Source organism: Sinocyclocheilus rhinocerous, unplaced genomic scaffold (assembly GCF_001515625.1).
Source record: "Sinocyclocheilus rhinocerous isolate Xijiao unplaced genomic scaffold, SAMN03320098_v1.1 scaffold19, whole genome shotgun sequence".
NCBI classification, from domain to species: Eukaryota; Metazoa; Chordata; class Actinopteri; order Cypriniformes; family Cyprinidae; genus Sinocyclocheilus; species Sinocyclocheilus rhinocerous.
The window spans coordinates 3164736-3175286 of record NW_015638975.1 but is presented as its reverse complement, the minus strand read 5'-3'; the positions used below and the strand labels follow the sequence as shown (position 1 = coordinate 3175286).

Here is a 10551-nt window from a genome sequence, read left to right as displayed (position 1 = left end):
ACGAAATAAAAAGATAAGCGCTGCATTTAATTAATTATTAGTTCATTTCAAGATCAAAGACCGCAATAGGAGAGCGCGCGGCATCAGCACTGGAAAGATAAGTTTGTCTTACTACTTTTAATGAAGATAATTGTGTGTTGAGCTTCTGCGTCTTACTTTCAGTTTCATTCGCGGCAGTTTGCGCGTCGGCTTGCTGAAGAGATCCGCTACTCGTCCGCAGCGATGCTTGTTGCATTAGCGCAGTCTGACTAATGTCATAGTCTATAACACGCTCTCACACGTTTATTATTTTAACATTTTGGGTGGAGTAAAATTTACATATGTGGTTTCAACAACCAGATGCATTTACACTTGTCCAGTTTCGTCTGGAATGCGGCCCAGACCACCTCCTGAAGTGGTTTGAGCGATCGGATTTATATCCGTCTCGAATGCGTTTCGAAGGGCATTTACACCTGGTCTTTTCACGATCGGATAGCTATTCGATCAGAAAAAACGCATGAAGTGACCAGGTGTAAACAGGCACTTACAATCCGTGGGTTGTAAAATGTAATGATGGTGGGGGTGTTACGTCCTGAGATGTATTTTATTTGTGATTTGTTCTATGTGCTTTGTAGGGCTTTTTTTTCTTTCTTTTTCACCCCATGTCTACTGCTACCATTCTCATGTAGGTGATTGGGTTCACCTGTTGCTGATTTGCAGCCCATTCACCTCAGCGAGTAGGTGGCGGTATGTACCTGATAAGTCATGGTTGCAATCCGCCATAAAACTAACAAGAAGAAGAACAAGCTGAGAGGGAGAGGGTTGCAGACTGTAACTTGCTACATAGACTTCTTTTCTCTTGCTCCAGATAACTCCACTGTTTTCTGTTATTGACAAGTGCTAACCATTGATGCCATTGGGAATGTAGTTGAAGACCTATATATTTTTGTGCAGAATTTAAGATTTTCTTTTAAGGAAACCTGTAGGGAGGTGGGTGCCTTTTAAAAAAAAATTTTTTAATTGATTTTCTCCTGGTTCTGTGTAGTCAGGGAGACAGGCAAGTTCTTCTGTTATTTATTTTCATTTTTATGTATAGGTAAGTTATGGTTAAAACTGAGTTAGAAACTGTTTGTTGTGTTGGCCTTTGCCCCCTCCTGAAGCTTATGTTTTTCCCTTCATCTTTTTCTTTTGATTCAATAAATACTTAAGCTCATTTGTTCTGGATGTGTGTTACTGGGGCTGGAGACAAGAAGTTCCTGTGCTTTCTCTCTCCAAAATTTGTTACTGCTATGCCATTACCCCTAGACTAAAAAAAGGCTAGCACGTAGCAATATACATGTATTAGACTTTAGAAACACTCAGATATACATACACATGTATGTGTGTTCTCCATGATCCTCGAGAACAACTTCATAAATCTGTTCAGACTGATACAAAGGTGGCTGAACTGGAGGCGATTGATCATCTGTCTGGAGTCCTGGGGCTGGAGTAGCCTGTGCAGGACCTTCTGACTGAGGCATGGGATTTGGAAGGTCATTTTGGGCTGGACAACCTAGTTTAAGACAATTTAATAAAGAGAAAGACTGGATCAGGATCAGACTGATTCAAGGCAAGCGAAACTGGAGGTGGTTGATTCTCTAACTGAAGTTCTGTGGCTGGAGGAGCTGGCGCAGGACCTTCTGGTTGAGGCATGAGATTTGGATGTTGGTTTTCAGATGGTTTTGGTGAACAGTCTAGTTTCAGACAATTTTCGATAAAACTGTGTCACTCTGGTTTCGATTTTCTTGTGGTCTGAATCATTGAATGACCAGACATCTCTGGCTTTCAGATCACAGACATCCATCTTTACAATCTACACTTTACAATTGTAGATTGTACTGTGTAGAATGTGAAAGAGAAGCCAAAATGGGTGGTAAGATTTTCAGTGAAAAACCACCTAAATTTGGTCTGTTCATCCAACAAAGCTGCCATATGGCCTACTTTTAGGATCCATGCCTTTTTGTTCAATGTGGAACTTGTTGGTTAAAAGGTGATATATACCTATTCAGTGACGCATTTATATAGCAAAGTAAACAAGAAAAAAAGAAACCTTAAGACACAGACAGGCGACAGACCAAGAAAACATACTCATAACATGTTGGAAACATTCTACAGAATGTGGTCAAACATGTCATTGTGCATTCCATTCCTCCATATTCTTGATCTAAATTTTTTCATTGACAAAATGATCTTGGGCATTCAAATAAAGCAAATCGGTATACAAGATAAATCACCTAATAGTAGGGTATGTATCACCTAGAAAAAGAGTAAAACTGACTTTTAACAGAATAAATAAAGATCATTTAAATTATTACTATTATATTTAAACTAATAAAACTTCAGTACCTGGTTCTGACATGTTGAAGACCTTTGTTAGAGCAGTACAGCAACTATGGTGACAGAGGAAAAATATATGATGAATTAATGAAGTTTATTAAAGTTGCACACAAAAATGTGTGTCCAAATGAAGTCAGAAATAGAAGCATGATCCAACAACTACAAAGACCCAAAGGTAAATGATCACTTACCTATCTAAACTCTGAACGAAATCTTACCTCTTGGGATGCTCCACAAATGAAATGCTCTGTAGAGAACTTGGTGTTAGAATGATTGTTCGGATTAAGGATATTTTGAGATTTTCTGCGGATTGCAGATACCTGTGTTTGTGGTGTTCTCTCTAATATGTATTTGCAGTTTCTGTTTTGATAGTATCTCCTCCCCTTTTCTTATGTATTTAAACTAACGACCCGACAAAGGTGTACCACTTTTTTAAAACTCCTTTTGCCTTACACTACCTAGCAGATAAAATGTGACCCAAGAGATTTTAACAAAATACCTACAAAGCACCACAAAATGTATCTGTCTGTCATTGCATTCTGTCACTATTTTTGTAATTTATTATGTAAGGTTATATAAAGAGTTGCTGTAAAATCTTGATCTGATCTAATCTTATTTTGGTCAAATTGGATACCCAAAAAAATGGCTTAATGATTTTTCTAATTGCTCCTTTATTTGTGATAATTCTGCGAAATATGAACCCGGTAAAGCAGTTGTAATGTTGGCAAACAGGTTGTACAGAAACAAGTGCATCTTGTTGACATCACTCTGTTAGCTATTGCTGAATTTCCAAGCATAATTTAATGTGAATCATGTTCAAATAAACATGAAACATAGCTATAAAAAGGGGTTGTTGAACTGTGTGAACACTAATCGTTGTGCACGTGTGTTAAGGCAAGCCATAAGGAGTGATTTTGTTTATGAGTTTGCATAAAAAGTGTGACAGAGACTATTGTTCTTTAGGTTAGCCGTTGTAAAATTACAAATGATGGTTATTTTAGCTTAAGCCTACATCTGAAGTCTTTTATTTGGCTACATGTTAGGGGTTTTGCAACAATATGTGTACAGTATGTTTTTAAATCTTTTCCTAGATGCAGTAACATAATCACACAAACCACCAACATAATATTATACATTTATTATGTATAATGTTATAATAATATTGTATATTATAGAAATAAATACGAACACATACACAAGAAGACACATTTTTATTGATTACATGGTGAGACCAGAGAGCATTGTAACATTACAAGTTCAACAAATTAGTAATTAGCTACTGGGATGTTAAATTTGATTAACAAAATGAATGTGTACAAAATTTAAATTGATGTCCATGTGTTCTATTATTGTTACAATTCACCCTGTTAGTGATATAAAGTTGTTCCCTAGCTATATATTTTAACTTTATAACTATATCTTTTCCAGCGTATAAATGCAGGACATTTATATCAAAGTTTGAAATACATAGTGACCAAAACACAGACATTAAACAACAACAAAAAAAATTTCAACACCCCTCGGTCTGTATATTTTAATAATGTTATACATTCAGTATACGCTCTTATTGATACAAGGCCAGTCTCTATATAACCAACCAAATAAAATGTTTTCATGTGTTAAATAATGACAGACTATTCATAGGACTATGTTTCCTGAATTTCCATGCTACTCACGGGTTTAATTGGCAAATAATTAATATTTAACACCATCCTAAGCATTAAGATGGACTCATGGAGAGGCTGGCTTTTATAAACTGACAAGCGCCCCCCTGTAGTGCACTCATTCTTCAGACACACACCAAAAAAAGCTATTAGTAACAACTGGCATTCTACCCATAGTAAGTCACTGGTCTATACACACAGAAAACCATGCAACTACTTGCTTGTTTTTTCCTTTTTTCAGCTGTTGCCAGAGTCATTAACTTGCATGTAACCCCCATCATCATGCATTACTTGGCTGTAGGAACATCCGTATGTTTTAACTAAAATGCTTTGCATTTAGCACAATAAAACTGAATTTCCTTCAGAAAGACTGAAAAAATATATTTATGCATGAAATAAGTCTGGAAATACATGCGTAGGGATGCATGTTACATTTTATTTCCAATAAAAAAGAAAAATTTAAAGTAACAAAAAGATATAAATGTTAGTTGATATACTATTGTAACAGTAATTTATAATTATAGGCTCTGATTGTTTAAAAGGCACCAGTGAACAGTTACTCATGATACCTCGCCTGTCATTGTCAATATTGCTGGCCACGTGAACCCTACAAAATGACCTTGAACGTGTCCCTTGGTTTCACTGCAGTGCCAGCTGTCTATAGCTTTGGTTACCCAAGAAAATGCAGGAAATAAAAGAAGTCCAGACTCAGACGTCGTCCACAAAATGTGAGAATTTCATCAGTTTAAAAAAAGACTTGAAAGATAATGAGAAATGTTACTTAAAAAGTAACTTATCAAGAGCTCTAAGAGAATACAGTATTGCGCTGGTTTGTCTCTCCCACTTTTTCAAAGAACACGAAATCCTATGAAAAGAAAAAGAGAACAAAAGATCAAAGAGTCAGAACAGAATCTAGTAGGGAAGAATATGCTCTGATTTCTGGTCTATTACAATATTTGATAACATTTTATTTCGACACTTTAGACATCCTACTAACTATAAGTAACTTTGCAACTTCATTTCAACTACCAGTCATTAGAGTATTAGCAGACTGTCTGCTTAATGTCTGCTTTATTTATTTTAGCTGAATTAATAAGCTTTCCATTGATGTATGGTTTGTTAGGATAGGACAATATTTTGCAGAGATACAACTATTTGAAAATCTGGAATCTGAGGGTGCAAAAAAATCTAAATATTGAGAAAATTGCCTTTAAAGTTGTCCAAATGAAGTCCTTAGCATTGCATATTATTACTAATCAAAAATTAAGTTTTGATACATTTACGGTAGGAAATTTACAAAGTATCTTCATGGAATATGATCTTTATTAATATCCTAAAGATTTTTGTCATAAAAGAAAAATAGATCATTTTGACCAATACAATGTATTGTTGGCTATTGCTACAAATATAGCCATGCTACTTATGACTGCTTTTGTGGTCCAGGGTCACATATATCAATACTGGAAAAAGAGAAAGTAGCTCAGTAGTAGAAAGCTAGCTTCACAATCATATCCAGGAGATAATTTATGAATTGTGGTTACATAATGGTTAGAGATCTGTGGTACTGCAATGCCCTCCAAGGCATTATGAAGCATTCAGACTACTGCGGATCATTAAATATGTCATTAGCTTAATACTCACAATAAGGAAGCAAACGCCCATAAGTACAGCCTTCATCTTAACATCCATGTCCATAGGGAACTGGATGCCAAAGTTGTCAGTGTCAGTAAAGACTTCCTTCAACAGGCCGCTCCACTGCTTACTGATTCGACCGATAGGCTTCCCAGTACCGTCTTTGCCTTTGAGCTAAAGAGAGAAATGCAAATTTATGGTTAGAAACACAAACCTGCCAATTTATCTTCGAATTTGTATATTAACAAGGCAACAACATGCCAACAACAATCCAATTCTAAAAAGTTACCTCAAAGTTCACATCACCACAGCAGTTACATGCCAAGCAGGGCCCCTCAAGCTTCATCACAGTCTCCTTGTTTGGCCCCTGGATGGAGAATTTTGGATAACAGGGGTGCCAGTCCTGCTTCACGTATCCTACAGTCGTTCCTGGGGGCGCCTGTACCTCCATCTGAAGGTGAAATATTGCCATTTATAGTCATAACAAATTAGAAATGTACAGCAATGCCCAAATTGATTTCTATGCTAGCAGCTATGGGTGCATACATACACTAATGTTCAAGAGGAATAAATTACTGTTCAATGGAATAAATTAAAATATAATTTATTCTTGTGTTGGCAAAGCTGAATTTCCAGCAGCCATTACTCCAGTTTTCAATGTCACACAATCCTTCAGAAATCATTCCAATATATGATTTGGTGCTCAAGAAACATTTCTTCTTATTATTAATGTTGTGTAAACAGTTGTGCTGCTTAATGTTTTTTTTATGCATGGAAAGTTTAAAAGAACAGCATTTATGGTAACACTTTAAAGCCTTTATGTAGATTGCATTTAAAAAAAAAAAAAAGTAGTTTTAATGCATTAATTATGACTTGTAATTCACCTTATAATGCATTGTACAATCTCATCAATAATTGTAACCACAGTTAATACATTATAAAACGTATCAATTCATTGTTACACTATGCATCTTAAATTCAGTTATAATTATTTACAACAAGATATGATGTATTACAAACGCACATTATGAATAATTATAATGCATTATACCCTTTAATATCCCTTTATGATGCGTTAACAAAGGCTTTAAGTTAAGTTTTACTGCATTTATTTAAAATAGAAATCTTTCGTTACATTATGAATGTTTTTACTGTTCTTTTGATCAGTTTATTGCTGCTGTTAATCCTTGCTGTAAAAAAAAATATTTTTTCAAAAACAGCAACAAAAATCATACTGATCTTAAACTAAATAAACTGCGCGATTGCTGATTGAAGACTCTCTGCAAAGACATAGAGTGGCATGGAGTCCTATGTCCATACTGACTCCATGCCATTTATAACTCATAAGTCACACACGTTCATGTCAGTAGTAGGTCACACAGCATGTCCTACAAATAAGTCACTAGCTGAATCTCAACAACACAACATAATGGTTAGAGATCTGTGGTACTGCAATGCCCTCCAAGGCATTATGAAGCATTCAGACTACTGCGGATCATTAAATATGTCATTAGCTTAATACTCACAATAAGGAAGCAAACGCCCATAAGTACAGCCTTCATCTTAACATCCATGTCCATAGGGAACTGGATGCCAAAGTTGTCAGTGTCAGTAAAGACTTCCTTCAACAGGCCGCTCCACTGCTTACTGATTCGACCGATAGGCTTCCCAGTACCGTCTTTGCCTTTGAGCTAAAGAGAGAAATGCAAATTTATGGTTAGAAACACAAACCTGCCAATTTATCTTCGAATTTGTATATTAACAAGGCAACAACATGCCAACAACAATCCAATTCTAAAAAGTTACCTCAAAGTTCACATCACCACAGCAGTTACATGCCAAGCAGGGCCCCTCAAGCTTCATCACAGTCTCCTTGTTTGGCCCCTGGATGGAGAATTTTGGATAACAGGGGTGCCAGTCCTGCTTCACGTATCCTACAGTCGTTCCTGGGGGCGCCTGTACCTCCATCTGAAGGTGAAATATTGCCATTTATAGTCATAACAAATTAGAAATGTACAGCAATGCCCAAATTGATTTCTATGCTAGCAGCTATGGGTGCATACATACACTAATGTTCAAGAGGAATAAATTACTGTTCAATGGAATAAATTAAAATATAATTTATTCTTGTGTTGGCAAAGCTGAATTTCCAGCAGCCATTACTCCAGTTTTCAATGTCACACAATCCTTCAGAAATCATTCCAATATATGATTTGGTGCTCAAGAAACATTTCTTCTTATTATTAATGTTGTGTAAACAGTTGTGCTGCTTAATGTTTTTTTTATGCATGGAAAGTTTAAAAGAACAGCATTTATGGTAACACTTTAAAGCCTTTATGTAGATTGCATTTAAAAAAAAAAAAAAGTAGTTTTAATGCATTAATTATGACTTGTAATTCACCTTATAATGCATTGTACAATCTCATCAATAATTGTAACCACAGTTAATACATTATAAAACGTATCAATTCATTGTTACACTATGCATCTTAAATTCAGTTATAATTATTTACAACAAGATATGATGTATTACAAACGCACATTATGAATAATTATAATGCATTATACCCTTTAATATCCCTTTATGATGCGTTAACAAAGGCTTTAAGTTAAGTTTTACTGCATTTATTTAAAATAGAAATCTTTCGTTACATTATGAATGTTTTTACTGTTCTTTTGATCAGTTTATTGCTGCTGTTAATCCTTGCTGTAAAAAAAAATATTTTTTCAAAAACAGCAACAAAAATCATACTGATCTTAAACTAAATAAACTGCGCGATTGCTGATTGAAGACTCTCTGCAAAGACATAGAGTGGCATGGAGTCCTATGTCCATACTGACTCCATGCCATTTATAACTCATAAGTCACACACGTTCATGTCAGTAGTAGGTCACACAGCATGTCCTACAAATAAGTCACTAGCTGAATCTCAACAACACAACATCAGGTCCCATAGCATGATTTCAGATTTTTGAGACTTAATGAAACTAACAATTAAATGCAGAGCTTTGATATGACTTGTCTGTTTTACCTCTTGCAGGCAGCAGGGGCACCAACAGGAGACACAACGGTAAGGTCGGATGAGTCGTATGACCTCTCGATCGGTGTTGTCTTTGATCTTCATGTCAAAGCTGCGCAGGGCACCACAGCAGTTGCGTGTGCAGCAGTCATTTTTTTCTTTGGCAGAGTAGATCTTTTGACCGAGGCTGTTCTTGATCTCATACTGGTTGTTGGTCTCAAAGCCAATGATTGCTGTAGAAGACCAAAATGTATATAGCGAAGTTGAAAAATTGTAGCTATCTTTGAGTCACTAGTTTAAACAAAGTAGCAAAAAAGTAATACTGAATAATTGTCTCAGGCTTAAAATAAAGATAACACATAAAACGAATCAGACAAGCACACAAATTACGGAGTAAACAGCTTCAACCACACGCTAGGGGTTGCTGTTGCATTGTTTTTATTGTATTAATGATCATTTGAATGAATGTCATGCATCTTTGGCCTGTGTGGTCACTTTTCTCAAGACCTATTGCTCAATACCTATTGTTTACCATTTACCTACCAGCAATTTTTGTAATTAAGTGTAAATTTAGACATGTATACCTCCATATGGTTGGCCCTGGTGAGATGCTGGACTAACTGGACCAGGCTGATACATGATTGGCTGATCTGGAACTGGCTGGTATCCTGCTTGGAACCCTGCTGGTGGGGTCCCTTGTCCAGGTTCTCCATAACCTCCCATGGGATAGGGGGGCATGGGATAAGGAGGCTGGTGTGGAGATGGGTAGCCTGGTATAAAATAATTTAATATGCAAAGGGAGAAAAATATAATCTTAGTTTACTCTGATGAGACATATTAGGCAATGCTGTAAAAATACATCTGAAGTCATAACATACTGGATCTAGACTTGGCATTTTGTCTAGTTTGTTTAAATTACACAGCTGGTACACATGCAAGTCTGCTACATTTGTGAAAAGATTATGGAGTTATTATTTGGTTTGTGTGTATTTTTGGATGCTTTGCTTGTTTGGCTCTTTCTAAAAGTCAGAAACTCCACATTTTGTTGTCTTTGAGCCACTCTTTTGTTGATTTCCCCCTGCCTGTATTTTGTTACTTAGCATAAGCCAGCCTCTTTTGAGTCTTAAATTATACACAGATGCCCTGACATGCTGCAGAAAGTCCTGATGACTTGGAATGCATTGTTCGATTCAAGATGTCAATGGAAATCCCACCATCACGCCTCATCATTGGGATATGACCGGGAGTAGGCATGCATAATGAAATGACTGGAACAACTGACTGATTTATTCTCATTTAATTAATAAATACAGACACCCAGAAGTGGGATGGACCTATTTTAGACCGCAGCATACATGTGAGGCATTCCAATGGAAAAAGGTATAAAAAGACCCACCAATAACCGGAAGGTGTTTTAAATAATTAATTGTAACAATATTGACTATTTGCAGCCGTTATCTACAGTATAATAACATCATGAACAATGCGTGCAATTGTATTTCACATCAGCGCTTCACTCTGCAAACAACCAGATATATGAAAATAAAGCATTAACTGAGTGTCAGCAATTACACCAAATATGTAATTTATGGATAACTGGATAATAAACAACTTATTTTATTATATTACAATGTATTATTAATCCATCATATTAATCCATGTCACTTTTTCGGATATTTTTTTTTAAAGGTCAAGAGTTTCTCAATTTCTGGGTTAGCAATAGTGGTTGCAAGTATTGCATCTTCAAACTATATAATATTATTATTTAAAAACAAGTAATTATTTATTGTTGTACACCAGCATTCAGCTTTGCCATAACAGGAATATATTACATTTCAGAAAACAATGGTTATTTAAATTCTAACATTTTTTCCACTATG

General features: G+C 35.7%; 1 protein-coding gene across 1 annotated transcript; it reads right to left on the bottom strand.

Moving 5' to 3' along the window:
* Positions 1-3567: 3567 nt before the first annotated feature.
* LOC107750621 (phospholipid scramblase 2-like) lies at positions 3568-9394 on the bottom strand. The gene is made up of 6 exons (XM_016566111.1): positions 9256-9394; positions 8684-8904; positions 7458-7619; positions 7178-7342; positions 4818-4884; positions 3568-4694 (listed from the first exon to the last, which is right to left on the bottom strand). Exons 1-5 carry the CDS (start codon positions 9392-9394, stop codon positions 4825-4827), a joined length of 747 nt encoding a protein of 248 aa, XP_016421597.1. The 3' UTR covers positions 3568-4694; positions 4818-4824.
* Positions 9395-10551: the final 1157 nt, after the last annotated feature.

Excerpts from the sequence above, each read along its gene's own strand:
- LOC107750621 (XM_016566111.1), bottom strand. The coding sequence starts at position 9,394 with ATGGGAGGTTATGGAGAACCTGGACAAGGGACCCCACCAGCAGGGTTC. Across the intron at positions 8,905-9,255 it reads CCAGGGCCAACCATATGGAG|CAATCATTGGCTTTGAGACC; the intron begins GTATACATGTCT and ends GGTCTTCTACAG. Across the intron at positions 7,620-8,683 it reads GCCCCTGCTGCCTGCAAGAG|ATGGAGGTACAGGCGCCCCC; the intron begins GTAAAACAGACA and ends TTTCACCTTCAG.